This window comes from Herpailurus yagouaroundi, unplaced genomic scaffold (genome assembly GCF_014898765.1).
Source record: "Herpailurus yagouaroundi ecotype Mexico unplaced genomic scaffold, PumYag 67569, whole genome shotgun sequence".
In the NCBI taxonomy this organism is placed as follows: domain Eukaryota; kingdom Metazoa; phylum Chordata; class Mammalia; order Carnivora; family Felidae; genus Herpailurus; species Herpailurus yagouaroundi.
This window is the reverse complement of record NW_024420375.1, coordinates 1,611,038-1,630,546: the sequence shown is the minus strand read 5'-3', so window position 1 is coordinate 1,630,546 and position 19,509 is coordinate 1,611,038. Positions and strand designations below refer to the sequence as shown.

General features: G+C 48.2%; 1 protein-coding gene across 1 annotated transcript in view; it reads right to left on the bottom strand.

The window, feature by feature from the left end:
* Positions 1-7,175: 7,175 nt before the first annotated feature.
* Positions 7,176-19,509, bottom strand: part of NALF2 (NALCN channel auxiliary factor 2) — a 28,798-nt gene continuing 16,464 nt past the window's right edge. The window contains exons 2-3 of the mRNA XM_040467850.1: positions 10,497-10,668; positions 7,176-10,093 (exon numbers count right to left, since the gene is read on the bottom strand). Of these exons, the coding sequence (XP_040323784.1) occupies positions 9,708-10,093; positions 10,497-10,668 (558 nt within the window). The 3' untranslated portion in view covers positions 7,176-9,707. The remainder of the gene's footprint in view (positions 10,094-10,496; positions 10,669-19,509) is intronic.

Here is a 19,509-nt window from a genome sequence, read left to right as displayed (position 1 = left end):
GCTACATTTAATATAGTCTCAAATCTTTGCTCCTCAAGAGCTACCTATAGCTTAAGGTCTGTAAATATTAGGCTCCTCGAGGGAAAAAAAAATGCATTGAAAGCAAGACTTAACATTACAGAGAAACCTAGTTTTCATGTCATCAACCACTTTGTGAAAGGATGCCATGTCCTGGTTGAGAATGAGCTTCACATACCAGCAGGAGGGTCATAGGGGAGTGGACAACATAAATGGAAAGGGGAACAGAGAGATGGGAGGAGAACACAACAGATCTAGGGGACAGGGGAAACAAAGGGAGAGGGCAAAGGAATAGACACAGACGTGTTCCTGTGCTCTAGGGGAGGCAGACACTGTGTTCTCTGTATATCTCTAATGTTGTGACAGTGTGATGGTGAGTAACCACTATTCAGATAGATGCCTAGGCAGCCCTGTACAGAGTCCCAGAGAGCCTCCCACTGTGTTTAGTTCCTGTTGTAGCTCCTTCTCTACTCAGGGCAGCCTACCGGGGATAGGCTTTTTACTCTGGATGTGAGTTGAGGCCAGGCCAAAAGAGTGAGGTAAGAGTGTGGAGGGTCTTGAACGCCAGCTTTCAACTTTTCCAAGCAACAGGAACCATTACAGGGGCAGGATGCCAGGCCACTGCTCCAAGAGGCTCCTGGCTGAGTGCGAGGAAGTCTGGGCTGCAAGGGCAGGAGGCTGAAAGCTGGAGGCTACTTGGTAGGTAATGAGACTGGGGGCAGACAATAGCAGTGAGGATGGAGGGATGGGTTTAGGATGTAGAATATACACAGACATATAGGATATCTGGGTCATATAGTAGTGGGGTGGAGGAGTCCCAGAGAACTGCTTCTGGTGCCAGGGGCTGAGAGGAGAGGCAGGGCTATTAACATAAACAGTAAATTGGCTCAATGACTCTAGCCCCTTTTTATCAAGAGGCTGCCCAGACCTTTAGTGCAGGCCTGGCTGGGGCCGGTGGTGGGGCGGCCCAGGGTGGCAGCTGTGGAAGCTCTGTCTCATCCCAGGGACCAGGGAGGATCGAAACCTGAAGGGGCTGCAAAGGGAGGGCACCACCCAGCCCCAGCCGCTCCTGCACCCCGGCGGGTACCCGTCTTCGGCCCCACTTTGGCCTGGTGGGTCGAAAGCCAAAGACCGCCAGAGGCGGAGGAAAGCAGGCCAAAGGCGGGCTGGAGTGGGAGGTAGGGGTCGGGGAGCGGCGACGGGCCTGTACTCGGGAAGCGTGGAAGTGGGAGAAAGAGGTGGACTAGGGAGAGCCCACTCTGCAGGCGCCGACGGATCCCCGCGCCAGGCTCAGATTGGCTGCTCCTCGGCCTCCCTCGCGCCTCCAGCTCGGGTAGGAGGAGCCACAGCGCCACCCAGCGGCAGGTGGCGCGGAATGGCAGTCAGGGCTCTTGAGTGGCCCCAAAGGGAGGGGGAGCTGAGTGGAACCGGGCCCCAGAGTGGGGAAGGTGGGGTACACAGTAGTTGACGGGCTCTTAAACCAGACCCTCCATTCACTTCACCCACCATTCCATCTGGCACGTGGCACGAGATGAATCTTACTCCAGGTCAGCTGATGATATTCCTCTTAAAATAAAAACTCTTTCCTGGCTCCCAAGGGGTCTCAGTATAAAGCCCACATTCCCTGGCTTGACCTTCAAGGCCTTCCATGTTTTGATCTCAGGTTATCTTTCAAGCTTCATCTCCTGCTATCTATGCCACACACCCTACCAACACTCACTCCTGCCCAACTGGATCACTCACTGGCCTCCACATCCATTTACTCAATGAACCTTTAACTAAGGCACTGGGGAAACAGGGAACAGACAGAAGAGATCCTTGTCTGCCCAGAGGTTGCATTCAAATGAGGAGCGGGGCAATGAATAAGAAAGCCAATATATAAACAAGATCATTTCAAATATTTATCAGCTCTAGATCATATAAAAAGCAGGGTGGCATGAAGGAGTGGGATAAGAAGAGCACTATCATACCTAGAGTAATCAGGAAAGGCCTTTCACAGAAAGTGACATGTGAGCTGAGATCTGATGATCTCTGAAGGAGAGTGAAGAGGAGTCAGCCTTGCAAAACTCTGGCAGAAGAACATCTCAGATTGAGGAAGGGTATGTACAAAGGTCTTGAGATAGGAACAAGCCTAGTATAATATCACAAGAAAAGAAATAAGGCATAGTTGCCGGAGGATAGTGAAAGGAGTGTAGTGGGTGAGACTGACAGGTCGTGAAAGGCCCTGTGGGCCATGTTAAAAGGAGTTCGGATTTTATCCTTACGGTGATGGGAAGCTAATGGAGGGTTTTAGCAGGGGAGAGACATGATCTGATTTGCATTTTTATTTTTATTTTTTATTTATTTATTTTTTTAATTTTTTTTTCAACGTTTATTTATTTGTGGGACAGAGAGAAACAGAGCATGAACGGGGGAGGGGCAGAGAGAGAGGGAGACACAGAATGGGAAACAGGCTCCAGGCTCCGAGCCATCAGCCCAGAGCCCGACGCGGGGCTCGAACTCCCGGACGGCGAGATCGTGACCTGGCTGAAGTCGGACGCTTAACCGACTGCGCCACCCAGGCGCCCCTGATTTGTATTTTTAAAAGATAGCTCGGGGCAGGGTTCCTGGGTGGCTCAGTCGGTTCAGCTTCTGACTTCAGCTTAGGTCATGATCTCACAGTTTGTGAGTTTGAGCCCCACATTGGGTTCTCTGCTGTCATCACAGATCCTGCTTCAGATCCTCTGTCCCGCTCTCTGCCCCTCCCCTGCTCGTTCTCTCTCTCTCTCTCTCAAAAATAAATAAACTTAAAAAAGAAATAAAGATAGCTCTGGGTGGACTGTGGCAGGGGAACAAGATTGAGAAGCAGGGAGACCAGTTAGAAGGCCACTGAAGTGGTCCAGGAGAGAGAGAGAGAGAGTTGGTGGCCTGGTGTAGGTGGTGACAATGGAGGTAGGAGAAATTGTCAGATTCTAGTAATTTAAGGGATTTCTATTCATGTTTCTTCTTACTAACCAACACAGGAGCTTCTTGAGGGCAGATTCTCTGTGAGTGATCCTTGAATTCCTGCCCTACACCCCTAAGCAGGTAGTCTACTAGGTGCTCACTGTTTAGTGAGTAGATCTGTGACCCTCCACAGAGAAAGTGACCAGAGAATGGCAGTTAAGACTGAAACTTGGGCCTGGGGCAGCAGTTCTGGGTCTTCTTTCTAGTTACTCTAATGCACTTCTCCCTTTTTCCTTGTTTGTCCCTCAGTGTCTTCTAAAAATGTTTTGAGAGGGAATGAAAGCAGGAATTATAAGCTCCTCCTCTGTGCTAGGAACTGTACTCAATGCTTTCACATATATTACTTCACTGAGGTTAATTTAATCTTTGTAACATCTAATCCTATTCCTTCATTTTAGAGATAAGCATATTAAAACTCCAAAAGGGAAAGGGGCTTTATGAAAGACAAAGTTGCCATAGCACAAAATATTCACAATTTTGAGCCCTGCATAAGGTCCTTTCCCCATTTCACACCCTCATACTATTTATCTATACTTATTATGCTCAGGTCTTTTCAACCTCTTGTTAATGCTTAGTATTACACAAATGCAAATAAATTTCAGAGTGAAACTGCAGGTCTTGAAAAAGATTCAGGGTTTCATGAAGTCAATGAAAGTGATGTCGAAGATCCTCATTAAAGTCATATGAAGCCCTTGACAAATGGTGAGTTGCCAGAGATGGACCAGTTACCACTGGCAGAAGAGAAAATTGACCTGGGTAATGACAGGATCCAGGCTTCAAAGCAAACGATTCAACTCTCAGAGGATTATAAGAGGTCCTTGGGATAATTGAAGAAGCTCTCTAATTTTGGAAAAACAAAACTGTTTATGATGATGTGGTGAGAGGCACTATTGTGTTCCCATGCACTCTGGTCAGGAAATTATATTATTCCCCCAGTGCTTGATTCATTCTTTGTTCATTTTAAGAATTAGTGCATATGTGCAATTATTTACACATTTCAAAACACAAAACTATTTGCCACATTTTCAATTTCATTTCTCAAGATAGAGTCCTGTTGAAACCCTTTGCCCCCTTTCCCGTACTCTACTGTGAAGTGTTGGTCCCTACTTCGAGTGGGTTCTTTGTAAATGTCCTTTTTCTAGCACCACTTGTCCTCGAATAACAAGGACTTCATGTAGGCCCAGGCTTCTATTCATCCTGTGATTGGTAAGCCTGGCTGCACATTAGAATCTTTTGTGGAGTCCGTTAAACAATACTGAGGCTGGGACCCCGACCCAGACTAATTAAATCTGAATCTCTGCTGGTGGGGCCACAGCAAAAGCTCTCCAGGTGATTCTGTTGAACTGCCTCCCCACCTCCTAGCATATGCTGAGGCCGGAAGAGACTGAGGCTGTCTGCAGTCAGCCTGAGGGAGAGTACCAGGACCTGGGCCCAGGGCAAAGGGGGAGCTCAGAGCGGCATACCTTGTTTTATCATGCCTTGCTTTATTGCACTTTGCAGATACTGCGGGGTTTTTGGTTCTGTTTTGTTTTTTAACAAATACATGGTTTGTGGCAACCCTGTATGGTAGAAGTCTATCAGCACCATTTTTTTTTTCAACCAGCATTCGCTCACTTCATGTCTCTATGTGACATTTTGGTAATTCTCACAATATTTAAAACGTTTTCATTATTATATTTGTTATGGTGATCTGTGGTCAGTAGTTACAACTCCCTGAAAGCTTAGAGGATGGTTAGCAGTTTTTTTTGTTTTTTTTTTGTTTTTTTAACTAATGAAGTATTTTTTCATTAAGGTATGGACATTTTTTTAGACATAATGCTACTGCACACTTAATAGACTACAGTGTGGTGTAAACATCACGTTTATACACACTGGGAAACCAAAAAATCCATTTGACTGGTTTTATTGTGCTGGTCTGGAACTGAAAAGCACAATATCTCTGAAGTATGCTTGTATTTCCTTGGCAGGGCCATTGTGCCCTTGACTCCTTTAGCACTGTGGGTTTGTAGCTCTCTCCAGTCTCTCACCTTTTTTTGTTTCCTATGCCCAAGGCCAAGATAACTGGGCTGTCCTCATTGACACGTGGTGAGAGAAAAACTCAAATGTTATGGTGAGCATATCATGGTTGCCGAACACATAGCATCATGTTATCCTGTGGATCTATAATGTGAGGTCCTTTACTGCTATATTCCCAGCATCAAGTACAGTGCCTGACATATAGTAATTGTTCACTAGGTATGTTTTCAGTGAATGAAGGACCACGTTGAATAGAGGCAGGGTGTGATAAGTACCATGATTAAGGTGCAAAGTGTGCAAAGTGTTCTAGGAGTACAGATCATGCTCAGCTTGGGAGAGGGGCAATGTGGATACCTTCATAGCAGAGGTGGCATTTGAGCTGGACTATGAAAACTAGGTGAGGAAGTGACAGAGATGGAGAGAAGGCATTCAAGGCAGAAGAAACGGTGTGAGCAAAAGGTAGGAGATAAGAAGGCACAAGCTCATTCAGTGAACTGCCAGCAGGGAAATGTGGCTGAGGACATGAGTGTGGGATAGTCTATAGAGCAAGATCAGAGTGGTGGGATCGGATCAGAATACAAAGATCCTTGAAAGTCCTGCTAAGAAGCTCACTTTTTTTTTGAAAAAAATTTTTTACTACATTTATTTATTTTAGAGAGACAGAGTGAGAGAGTGTGAGCGGGGGAGGGGCAGAGAGAGGAGACACAGAGCAGGCCGGAGTAGGCTCCAGGCCCTGAGCAAGAGTTCAGTACAGAGCCCGACACGGGGCTCGAATCCACGAACCGTGAGATCATGACCTGAGCCGAAGTCGGACACTTAACCGACGGAGCCACCCAGGTGCCCCAGAAGCTCACTCTTGATTAGACAGGTAATGTGGAGCCATCTGATGTTTTGATCACAGGTGTGATCTGTTCACTTTAGGAAGATTAGATGTGTACTTTAAGGCAGCAGTTCTTTCACGAAATGTTTATGGAGTCCCTCCTGAGCACACTGTGCTAGGGAGGGTGGATTGGAGTTGGAGTGACTGGACAAGAGATTAGTTGGTAGGTCATTGCAGTGGTCCAGGCAAGAGCTACTGCAGGCCTGAAGTGGCTGAGTGGGAGGGGGGCGGAAAGGATGGGAAGGATCTGACACATGACAGAGGTAGAATTGACAAAACTCGGTGACCATTGTAAGTGAAGGTGAAGGAAAGAGAAATGCGTAATGACAATCATAACGATCAATATTCTTGCGGCTCCTTCCATGCCGGCTGTTGTGCAAAGTGCTTTACGTATACCACGTAATTCTCACAATAAGCCTTTTGATAGATGAGGTCACCAAGGCTCGAAGAAGTCAAGGAACTTGTGCAAAGCTGTACAAGTAGGAGATGGTGGTGGTCAACTTTGCACTCACACACTCTTGGCTCCAGAGACCATATCCTAACCTCCATGCTATGCTGCTTTTGGGGGAATTGGGGGAACTTGCGTTTTCTTGGCAAAGGAATTCAGCAACTGGGCGAGGATGCCAGATTCCCTTCGCACACATGCCCTTCCTTCCCCTGTTTATGTGAAAAGATGGTAGGGGTGGAGGGCTCTGTCTGCCCCTCTCCTAGAGTGACTTTCACTTCTGTGCTGGGTACGTGGGCCTAGTAAAGCAGCAGAGGAGAGATGAACTTGGTAGACTTAACAACCAAAGGCTGGAACCAATGTGGAAAACTAGTAATCCTCAGGCCAGGTGGGGCCTGCAGGTGTGTTTAGCTCACACATGAGTTTGCTTTCTTCAAACTTGAGCCAACATTTAGAAATTAGAGGGCTTCATGTAAAAAAAAAAAAAAAAAAGAATGAGATCAGGCATAATTGGGCCCACATTCCCACAAGACAACCCTGGGCTTGAGCTGCCCCTGCAGACTGTGCACCTGACTTTCTCACCGCTCACAACCGCGGAGTCTGCACTTCACGACAACGTGGTTCACCTCACTCACTGATCTCAGCAGAAGTTTAAGTTTGTGATTCCTCACCTGAATGGCCTGTTACAGAGTTTCCTCTTTTTTTTTTTTTCTGAGACTTGAACAAGGAGCAGTGCACACGGTCAATGTCCTTTGGTCCTACCCCTTCTCCAACACAGACTTTTTCCTCTCACAGTGCTTGACTCCACAGAACAAAACCATAAAGGGAGGGTTATCATCAAGTCTTACCATTTATTTCTTTATGGGGTTAAACAAGAACAGAGAGGCCTCTGCTCTACAATGCAACAAAACAGAAAGCAATACACATACAGAGACTCTCACCGAAACACAGAGGCAGGGGAAGGGGAACAACTGAATCATAGCCAGGTGAGGGAGGAAAGGATGGTTGGGGTGGGGGGGCTACTAGGAATCCAGCTTGGAGACTCAGTCATAGGAACTAGTGCAAGAGAGTTCTACTCATGAAGCACAGTGTAGAAAATGGCATAAGAAAGCTGCCCAGCTCTGCTGCCTGTGACGGAGGGCAGGGGCAGCTGGAGGGGTGGTGGAAGATCTGGGTGGTGAGGTGGACAGGGACAGTCAAATGACTTTGAGGTGGAGTGCGGTGCCCCTTTTCCCTGCCACTGGGCAAGGCCCTGGGCTGGTCTGAGCCAGGGGTCTCCTGGGCACTTGGTGAGGGGGAAGAGAGGATGGGAGTCTCCAAGGGTCCGTTCTTTGGGGCCCTAAGGTCCCCTTTACTTCCCAGTCCCTTTTCCCCTCCTGAGGATGCAGGAGTTAGAAGGCTGTACCTAGGGTCTCTCACATCTACATAAGCGTCTCTGGAAAGGAGCCAGCACCTCTTCCCCTCCCCAGCTGAAAAGAGCACTCTAGGGATGGGGTATGTGGCTAGGCCCGAAGTGCTGAGGGCCAAACAGGGGAGTGTGTGGGTGGGGCACAGGGGTTGGGGGAGGGAAACAGGCTGTGAGAAATGAGAAAACCAGCAGGGAAGGACTCCCCGGTCTCACAAAGCCTCTCTGGGACCCAGCAGAGGTGCTTAAATGATTCCCTCTCTACTAGGAGGTCTCCCATCTATCCCCTGCCAACCACTTCTTGGTTTTACCTAATGCAGCTCTAGGCCCACTCGTCCCCTTAACTCATTGGCATCACAGCCTAGGACACAAGCCTTTCTGGTACCGAATGCCACTTGGCCCATTGCAGGAACACAGTTCTGGTGCCCTTTCTTGTCTGCTCCTTTTGGCTTTTAGAGGTCCCGGGCGATGTAGCCTCCGACTCTCTGGAGATCAGCACAAGGCTAACAGCCTCCAAGGGCCTCTCGATGCTTCTTTTCTTGTCTAGCCCTCTAGCCTGACTAAATAACTCAAATGTCTCAGTCAAGAGACAATAGCACATTATCTTTATTCAGTGGGTCCCCTAGCCTGTCTCTGGCCTTTCTTCAGGAAGGGGCAGGCAGGGGTGGCTGGATCAGAGGACCCTCTACAGGGTGAGGAAGAGTTTGGTTGTTCCACAGTTCAGATAGTAACCCATGGGGTCAGGGATGGGAAGGGATGAATACTCTTTGGTAGGCTGGGGATGGGGACAGGGTGGGGATGGGGGAGTCTCATCTCTGGAAAGCCCTGGGGCAATGCCACCAGGTTCTCCTTCATGGAGGCCTGGGCTAGGACAAAATGAGTGTGTATGGGGACCCAGGCCAGGCCTGACCCACTTGGACTTAAGTCCCTCCTCCCTATGGAGATCAGAAATGGAAACATCTTTGGCCTCAAGGCCAAGATCTCCAGGGCAAGAATGGCCCTTGGAAGTATGTGCACCTTCTGTAAGATAATGGCCCTTCAGACAGTGGCAGTCTGACCATGTGCTCTCAGACTTCTGTTTTGAGGCCCAACAACCGGGTTCCTGTGCTCTTTCCCCACAGGACTCTACGCAACCCTTTCTGATTTGGGGAGGTGTCCTCGAGCCTGCCTCAACACTGATCGTCCTTCTTTCCAAAGCCAGGTGACTATAGACCATTCAGCCATCTCTCTAAACCCTCTGCCCACATCTCATCTCTCCTCTCCCCTCCTGTCCTGTTCTCTCCTCTCCCTCTTCCCTATCTCTACTCTCTCTCACCACTCTGTACCCCATTACTACCCCTCACTGCCTACAGTGGTGGGGCACAGCTTAACTGGGGCCCCGGCCTACTTGCGACTGTGCGCACCTCATCTCCCAGCCTGGCACTTCCCTGTGGTGGCCCCACATGGGGCAAGGTGCACTGGAGTGGGAGGAAGGCCACTGCACCGTCTGCCATTGCCTGTAGGGGTATGGGCAGGAGGGAATTAAGGATCGTGGCAACAAAAGGAATGTGGAGGGGGGAAAGAGCTTCTCCCCTCTGTGCCCCCCAACATTCCCTGCAGGGCCAAGGCTGGGTGAGTAGCCTCCTTCCCTGGGGTCAGGGTTCTCAGCAGGAGTGGGTACTTCTAGCCCCCACTCCCCCCCTTTTTTTGCTAAGCCCCATAGATGGGGACCTGAGGGGGGGCATCTGCTGCTCCTGCCTTTTACTCCCGGATGAGTTTTGCAGCTCCCTGGGGCCCTCTGGCCATTCTGTCGGAGCTGCTTTTGGGGTGGGGGTAGGCTGGGGGTGATGTGTGGCCCCCCATTTCCCCCCGCCCCCCACCTGGTCCTATACCTCCCATGGGAGGAGCCCCTCCCCCTCCCCCTGGGGGGCTGGAGCTGCTGTCAGTGTGTGGTGGAGGTCTGTCCTCCCTCCCTGCTGTCACTCTTCCCGAGTCAGGCCCTCATCTAGGGTAGGCAGTGCCTCCAGCCCCAGTCCTCCACCACCCTGGCTACTGGAGAAGGACACCATGGTATGGAGGAGCATGAGAACAAGGACATACAGCCGGATCCTGCTGGGGCTGAGGCGGGAGCCCCCAGACACCGGCAGCATGGAGGGCTTGTGGCTGATGTGGCCTGGAGGGTCATGGCGGGGATGGTAGTGGTGGTACTGTTGGTGGTAGTGGTGGAAATAGGAGTGGTGGAATTGCTGGTGGTGGGTTTTGGGGGCCTCAGTCTCCTTGAACTTCTTCTTCTCCGACTCACAGGAGACCCACTGCACGTCACAGCACTTGGTTTCCGGCCGCTTTGGCGAAGTATCCAGCAACCCTGCCAATGGATAAGGAAGGTGTGTGGTGGGGTGCTAAGGGGACAGATGGCTTTCCTAGAGAGGAGATTTTCAAAGCTGGGACTGCTCTGGTAGCCCTTCCCAAGACTCCTTTCCCCTGACCCCTCAGCACCTACCCTTTCCGGACACTTCTCTCCCAGGGACCTGAGACGGTTTCTCTGGGATGACTCCTTGGCCAGGGCACGTTGTCGATAGAGATGGCCCCTGTGCTCTGTCTATTCCTCTTGACCCTATCCCAACCTGGGGACCTCACTGTCAAGTCTTCAAGGCACTAACCTTCTTCTAATCTGACTTCCCTGTTGTCCTCCCTGCTCCCACACCCCCAACCTGGTACCTGCCCTAGGCCCCTGGCCTTCTCCCTCCTTCCCAGTTTTCTGCCTTTACCTGTACAGATAAAGCCAGGAAGCCCTCCGTACACCATTTCCTCATTGTCAGGGAGTATAAAGGGGCACCGGGTCTGCACCTCCAGGCAGTATTGCTTGCAGGGCACCCAGCGCTGGCATTCCTGCTGGGTCACGCTGAAGTATTCTGAGCACAGCCAGGCCTTGTAGACAGCCTGTGGGGAGAGGAAAGAGTGTCAGCCCAGGCACCAGCCCCTTCCTACCTCAAAGGAAAGGGATGAAGGAGGAGTGTAACTGCCCACCCACCCATCCCCAGGATCCAAGGTGTGGAGAAGAAGAAGGGTTTGGGTCAAGACCACTACATGCTACATTAAAATCTCTCATCTCATAGTCCAAACTCCCAAGTCCCCTAATCTGCAGGCCTCCAAGACTTACAATTTTCTCATTGGTAAAATCACAAAACTACTCCTGTGTCAGAGCTGGAAAGGGCGTTACCAATCATCCCATCCAACCCTGCTCTTGTAGTCAAGCCAAGGAGCTATCCTGGCTTGTCTGAAGTCACTGACAGTGAGGTAAATTTTGTTTCTGTCCAATTCAGCAAACATTCCTTTGGCTGATGGTGTTAAGTTTCTAAATTCAAGAAAGAGATGGACAGAATAATCCTTCCTCTACCTCATTAGGGTGTTATGTGCATCAAATAATATGACACATATGAAAATGTTTTGTAAACTCTAAAGTGCGATACAAATGTGAGGGGTTATTTTAAATAAACAGGAATCTGCCTTACCAGGCACCACATGTGCTTTCAAGCCCTAGTTAATCCATGCTCTGTCCTGTTGGCTTCAGCCCTGGTGTGGAGCAGATGCTACCTTTCTTTTGGAAACCTTGCTTTGCAGTTTCATTCCACAGTATACTTCCTGTTCCTCATCTATCCCATTCCTACCAGGCACTGGGTCCTAGCTAGGAAAGGTTCCCTGCTGTATACTGTTTGGCTATCAATAAGCCCAGAGTTTTTCAACAGTGACACTGCTGACACTTTGGACTGGACAATTCTAAATTTTTTTATAATTAATTAATTGATTAATTCAATTGAAGTATAGTTGGCATACCATGTTACATTAGTTTCAGGTGTACAACTTAGTACCTCAACAACTCTATGCTCTATCACCACAACTGTAGTTCCCATCCATCACCATACAACACTAGTATAATACCATTGACTTTACTCCCTGTGCTGTGCCTTTCATTCCTGTGACTTATTCGTTCCACAACTGGAAGCCTGTATCTCCCACTCCCATTCACTCATTTTACCTGTCTCTCCATTCCCTCTGCTGTGGCAACCATCAGTTTGTTCTCTGTATTTCTAGGTCTGATATTGCTGTTCATTTGTTTATTCATTTGTTTTGTTTTTTTATATTCTACATATAAGTGAAAATGAATGTGGTATTTGTCTCACTCTGATTTCACTTAGCATAGTACATTCTAGGTCCATCCATGTTGTCTCAAATGGCACAATCTCATTCTTTTAATATTTATTCATTTTTTAAAAAATTTTTTTTTCAACGTTTATTTATTTTTGGGACAGAGAGAGACAGAGCATGAACGGGGGAGGGGCAGAGAGAGAGGGAGACACAGAATCGGAAACAGGCTCCAGGCTCTGAGCCATCAGCCCAGAGCCTGACGCGGGGCTCGAACTCACGGACCGTGAGATCGTGACCTGGCTGAAGTCGGACGCTTAACCGACTGCGCCACCCAGGCGCCCCAGGACTCTGCATTTTGAACAAGGGTCCTGGTCATTCTGCTGGCGGAAGCCTTTCAATCACACTATGCGCAACATGGTCAGTGCTTCTTACACGAGGTTTAAACATTTACAGGGAAACACAAATAACTTTACCATGGACATGGACTTTCACAATGTGTCCCCACAACAGCCTTTTCTAAAGCAGAGGGTGGCGATGGGTGGTGGTGGTAGGTAGTAGTGGGTTATAGTAGCAAATCGACCCCCTGAGAAACAAAGTGTTGTTTGATACTTAAAAAAATGTTTTTTAACATTTATTCATTTTTGAGAGACAGAGAGACAAAGCATGGGTGGGGGAGGGGCAGAGAGAGAAGGAGACATAGAATCTGAAGCAGGCTCCAGGCTCTGGGCTGTCAGCACAGAGCCAGACGTGGGGCTCCAACTCACGGACTGCAAGATCATGACCTGAGCCAAAGTTGGGCGCTTAACTGATTGAGCCACTCAGGCACCCCAAAGTGTTGTTTGATACTTTGATAACTTGCTGACATCTCACATTTAACATGCTCTAAGTCTTAACATGAAGTTCTTGCATTTTTTTTACCCCTCACTCCCAAGTTTTGACCATTTCAATGAAGTTCCATGGCCATCTACCCAGGTATTCAAGCCAGAAACCTAGGTGTCAGCCTTTATTCCTCTCTTTCCCTGCATCCCCACATGCAGACATGCCCATTCTTTTTTTATTTTTATTTATTTTATTTTTATTTTTTTTATTTTGGCTTTTGAACTTTTTTTTCAATATATGAAATTTATTGTCAAATTGGTTTCCATACAACACCCAGTGCTCATCCCAAAAGGTGCCCTCCTCAATACCCATCACCCATCCTCCCCTCCTTCCCACCCCCCATCAACCCTCAGTTTGTTCTCAGTTTTTAAGAGTCTCTTATGCTTTGGCTCTCTCCCACTCTAACCTCATTTTTTTTTCCTTACCCTCCCCCATGGGTTTCTGTTAAGTTTCTCAGGATCCACATAAGAGTGAAACCATATGGTATCTGTCTTTCTCTGTATGGCTTATTTCACTTAGCATCACACTCTCCAGTTCCATCCACGTTGCTACAAAGGTCCATATTTCATTCTTTCTCATTGCCATGTAGTACTCCATTGTGTATATAAACCACAATTTCTTTATCCATTCATCAGTTGATGGACATTTAGGCTCTTTCCATAATTTGGCTATTGTTGAGAGTGCTGCTATAAACATTGGGGTACAAGTGGCCCTATGCATCAGTACTCCTGTATCCCTTGGGTAAATTCCTAGCAGTGCTATTGCTGGGTCATAGGGTAGGTCTATTTTTAATTTTCTGAGGAACCTCCACACTGCTTTCCAGAGCGGCTGCACCAGTTTGCATTCCCACCAACAGTGCAAGAGGGTTCCCGTTTCTCCACATCCTCCCCAGCATCTATAGTCTCCTGATTTGTTCATTTTGGCCATTCTGACTGGCTTGAGGTGATATCTGAGTGTGGTTTTGATTTGTATTTCCCTGATGAGGAGCGACGTTGAGCATCTTTTCATATGCCTGTTGGCCATCCGGATGTCTTCTTTAGAGAAGTGTCTATTCATGTTTTCTGCCCATTTCTTCACTGGGTTATTTGTTTTTCAGGTGTGGAGTTTGGTGAGGTCTTTATAGATTTTGAATACTAGCCCTTTGTTTGATATGTCATTTGCAAATATCTTTTCCCATTCCGTTGGTTGCCTTTTAGTTTTGTTGGTTGTTTCCTTTGCTGTGCAGAAGCTTTTTATCTTCATAAGGTCCCAGTAATTCATTTTTGCTTTTAATTCCCTTGCCTTTGGGGATGCAGACATGCCCATTCTTACTCCACGTCCAAAACTTTGTGCAGGTCACTGTTGTCTGTCACCTGTACAACAGTCTCCTGTGTGGCCTCCCCACCTCTACTCTTTATTTTTCCAATCCACTGTTCACACAGGGGTAAGAGTGATCTCAAAATGTCACCAGATCATATTACTCCCTTGCTTCAAACCCTTCAATGCATTTAGAATAAAATCCAAACTTTTGACCACAGACTTCAAGGCCCTGCAAAACTTGGCTCCCATCTGGCTTTCCAACCTCATTTCCTATCTCTCCCTTCAAGCTCATCATGCTCCACATGCATAGGTTTTCTTTCTTTTCCTTGAACATGTCCTACTTCTTTCCACCTTGGGGCCTTGGCTCATACTGTTCTCTTGGCCTGGAATGTTCTTCCTCCCACTTTTGGCATGACTAGGTCCTTCTCATCTTTCAGGCCTCAGTTCAAATGTCACCTCCTCAAAGAGTGTCTCCCTAACCCCTCTAGCTAGAAGATGCCTTCTCATTATTCCCTCTTTTTCTTAACTGTTTCTTCACCACAAGTATGATTTTGTCTGCATCCTTGTTTTGTTTTTCTCAGCCAACTTCACTAAAATGTGAGATGCATGAGAGCAGACATGGGTTTGTCTTATTGACCATTGTGTACTTATTGACCACTGTGTCTGTAGCACAATATACATAAAAAGGTCTGTTTATTGAATGAACGGGACAAGTCAATGAGGACATGTCCCTACTCTCAAAGAAATTCCAGTTTCATCGATGGATGCATCTAATTTGAATCTATGGCATATGATCTATACTGTAGGAGAGGTAAACCACTGGTCATTGGAGGGAATCAAATAGAAAAGTTGGGAAAGCAATCAGTGAGAAGATAACAGCTGACCTAGAACTGAAAGTAGGATTTAAAAAAAAATTTAATGTTTATTTATTTTTGAGAGATATACAAAGCACAAGCAGGGCAGGGGCAGAGAGAGAGGGAGACACAGAATCTGAAGCAGCTGAGCTGTCAGCACAGAGCCCGATGCGGGGCTTGAACTCACAAACTGTGAGATCATGACCTGAGCCGAAGTCAGACACTTAACTGACTGAGCCACCCAGGTGCCCCTCAAAGTAGGATTTTAGATGGGATTGGTAGAGGTGAGACAAAAGGGCATTCCAGGCTGAGGCAACAGCTTAAGTGGAAATATGGAGGTAAATAAATGCATGAGTGGGAAGGGTGCCAACCTCCTGTGGATGGACATTTATTTCCAAGTTTTTATTGTTATAAACAATGCTTTGTACACATGTCTCTTGCACACTTGTGCTAAATTTTATATAAACCCCTAAAAGTGAAATTTTGGGGGTGAAAGTTACATGCAAAGGAATGAGAAGGGAGTGAAATAAGGATGTAAAAGATCAAGTGCAGGTAAGAGGCAGGGTAAGAGAGAGGTGGAGGGGTAAGAGTGCGGGTTAAGGGATAGAAGAGAGTGGCAGTGAGGTAAGGGGGTACAAGGCAGGAGTGTGTAAGAAAGAGAGGGTGAGAAAGAGTGGGTAGTTGGAGAGTAAGAAATGGTGGTGATGGGGGTATGCCTGGGGAGAAACAGCAGAGGAATAAGAGATGGAGGGTAAGAGAGGTAAAGGGATGCAATAAGGGTGAGAGAAAATGAAACATAAGAAAGAGCATGGGGATAAGAGGGTGGGGACATAAGAGAGGGGGCTGTGAAGAGGAGGGGTAAGAAAGATGAAGTAACAAAGATGAGGGTAAGAGAGAGAAGGGGAATAAAGTTGGGTAAGGAAGATGGGGATACAAGAAAGCAGAAGGAGGGTAAAATAAACAAATGCAAGGCAAGAAAGAAAAGGAAATCCCCACAGCTAAGGGCCCTAGTGCCTCAGAGAACACCCTCCATCTTTGGGACCAAGTGCAAAGGTGAGGCTCTGCCCATAGCCATTGCCCCAATCTCAGCAGCTTGGACCCAGGATCCTCCTCAATCCTCACCCCAAAGTATGTGCAATTGCCCCTTCTTCCACCGACTGAGTACAGAGGTCTCTGTCTCTGTAGGATTCTCCCTGGGCTCTTTCAGCTCAATATTTCTGCTCCTAACTGGAGGGTATTATGCTAAGTGAAATAAGCCAGGCAGAGAAAGACAGATACCATATGATTTCACTCATATGTGGATCTTGAGAAACTTAAGAGAAGACCATGGAGGAGGGGAAGGGGAAACAAGTTACAGAGAGGGAGGGAGGCAAACCATAAGAGACTCTTAAGGACTGAGAACAAACTGAGGGTAGATGGGGGGGGGGGGGGGGGGGCGGGGAAAGTGGGTGATGGGAAGGGAAGAGGGCACTTGTTGGGATGAGCACTGGGTGTTGTATGGAAACCAATTTGACAATAAATTATATTTAAAAAAAATATTTCTGTTCCTAGGTGAGGAGGCCCAATTGGAGTTGCAGCCCTCCTCCCAGGCAACTGTGATTAGCCTAATAACAGGCTATGGTGGCTGGGCACTCACCTGTATGCTCTGGGAGGGAGAGGGGGAGGCAGGGGTTGGGAGAGGCGTGGCCTGACAGTGGGAGTGTGGTCTTTCTAATTAATTAGAAGACCCTCCCTCAAGCCCCATACCCCAAGCCTGGGTCACCATGGCAACAAGTGGGTGAGCAGATTGCCTGAGGAGGACACCAGGTCTGTGGGTGGTTAGGCAGGAACAGGCAAGGAACTAATGAGGGGAATGGAGGAAGAGCAAACAGGAGCTGAGAGGTAATCCAATTTCTTGGCCTCACAGAGGGCCAGCTGAGGCCACTGCTGACTCACCTGCTTCAGAGGTGGTCTGGGGTCCTTCTCCAGCGAAGAGTCTGGCTCTCAGGGCTACCACCTGGGCAGCAAGCCTGCCTCAGTTTCTGCAGCCCTTTCCCCTCACCGGGCCTAAGTAGCTTGCCCTGACTCATCAGTGTGAGGACTGAGCCAGAGGCCACCGGGTTGTTTGGTCAGTCATGGGGGCAGCCTCAATACTCATCCATAAGGATGGGGAAGAGCCAAGACATCCAGGGTTAGGGAAGCTGTGGGGCTTGCTGGAGGTGGGGCATGTAAGGAAAAGGAAGAAATGTCTCAGAACCAGACAACAGTCAGTTGGGAGACCCTTGGAGGTCTTTTGCTCTAGTCTCTCAACGCTGGGTGCATGTTAGAATCACTCGGAGAGTCTTTAAAAAATTCACTCCAGACCAACTAAGTCAGATTCCTTGTGGGTGGGACCCACACACATGTAGTTTTTCAAAATGCCCTATGTAATTTCAATATGCAGGGAACTATCAGTTTAGCCCCTCTACTTGCATTTCATAGATGAGGAAACTGAGGCCCAGGAAAAGGGGAATGACTTGTCACATAAAATACTGGCAGAGGGAGAAAATTTGAATCTGGTTTCTTGACTCCAACTCCAGGATTATCCTACCAATAGCCTACCAATGACTGGACAATCCTACCAATAACTGCAAATTCCATATGCAGGGGCAGGGCACACAAGGGCATGGGCAGGGGAAGAGAGAACCAGCCTGGCTCTGGGCTTTCAGGCTCTTCAGACTCCAGCCCTGGCAGAAAAGCCTTTTTCATCATGTCCTGTCCTCTGAGCTTAACCATCTTGGACCCTCTAGGTAGCAGCAGAGGATGGGTGGGGTTGGAAGACCTGACCTGAAAGTGCCCTCCTTTTCCTACAGAATCCCCCTTTCCCACCTCAGTCAGGCCACCGCTGGGCTCACTCAAGTTCTGGCTGTTGCAGCCAAGTTGCTATGGGAACTGGGAGGGGAAGGAAGCAGGGGGTAACTAGAGGGAACACCAATTAACCCAAAAAGGAAGCTGGGAAGGCTATCCCGCCCCTCCTCCCAGCTGGGCTGCTAAAGAACTCTTGAAATGGGAGCGGGAAAGATGAGGGGGATCCCAACCCCTTCTGGGCTCTGGAGTGGCCAGTTTAGGGAGGACCAGGAGAACCTGGAAAGCCTTACCTTCCTGCTTCCTGGCTTGCAGCCCTGGCCAGGGCCTTCTCATCACTATGCTCCTTTGGAAAGACGTATCTGACTTCTCCTGGCCCCCAGGGTGCTGTGTGAATGCACAAAAGTGAGTAGGTAGGCACACAGACCAAAGTCAAGACTCAAGGCCAGAGGGTTTAAAAAGAGGAGGCATCCTGGACTCCTTGGTTTAAGAGCTGGAAAACCATCCAGAGAGGAGAGCTTCTGTTCTTGCCAACCAGAAAGTCGGCAATTTCCTTCCTGGATTCCAACTTGCTAATGTCCCTAGGGCCTGTTTCCCCATCCAAATCCTCCCTACAGACCTTCTTTTTATGGTTGCTTGTTTTCTTAATGTACTTCTGGGACCCTTGGCCAGGAGCTGCCACTGCAGAGCCCATGGAGACAGAGCAGCAATCAGAGCTGGACTTGGGGATGAAATCCACTGTCCACTGCAAACAAGTAACCACCCTACCCCCAGATTTTACCTAAGGGGAAACTGAGGCCCAGTAAAAGGGATTGGCTTAGGAAGTCAGAGGCATGCAGGCAATCAACTACAAAGCCAAGATTAAAATGGGTACTCTGACAACTAACCCCTTGCCTCTTTGCACCACATCCATCAGCACACTTAGAATTGTGTGAGGTACCTCCTTGGGCAGAGTCTGAAAAGAGCCATGTGCTCCTATTCCTGATTCTGGGCTTTCAAAGAATTGGATCAGAAAAGGATAAGATCAAAGTCAGTCTCCAGTTTGGGGGAAGGAGATCATGGACATAACTCTGGAGACAGCTGTAGTCACTGGGATTGGCAGAGTCAGACTGGGATTAGAGGCATGACAGGGCAAATCCAGGTGGATAATAAGGCTTTACTTAAGTGGCTATAAAAATAAGCAACAGCTTTCCTGCTTCAGAGAATGAGCAGTCATGGGTCAAAGTGGCCTGACCTAGCCTGGAAGAAAGGCAGGTGAGATGGATGAGAGGTGGGTAAGAACTTAAAGCCACTGCAGTTCCAGAAGGACCTCACACATCCAAGCTTCCTAGGCCATCTGCTCAAAGGCCAATGGCTGGGTGGGCCTGGCTTGGCCAGGGGCAGCCTGGTTAGTGAAAAGTGGTGTTCCTAATGCAGGGGCAGCTCTTAAGGAGCCTAGGTGATCCATATCAATTACACGAGCAGAAGAGGCAGGTTTATGACCACTCCAGAATGGAAGTGACTGTGAGAGTCATCACGACACTTCCCTGTCTGCTATTGGAATTTCCATTCCAACATCACTGCCAAGCACTATTGTCACAGGGCTCTTACTCTCTCCCAGAGCAGCCCATATCTTCAGACAACTCTAACAGTAAAAGAAGTTCTTCCTTCTTTTGAGCTAATGCCCTCTCTGTGGCTTTACTCATGGCTCCTACTAGCTCTATAATCAGCTTCCTATCCCCTTTGATAGTCCTGAAGTTATTTGTAAACTTCCCTGAATCAGGTCTTCCCATTCATTTGT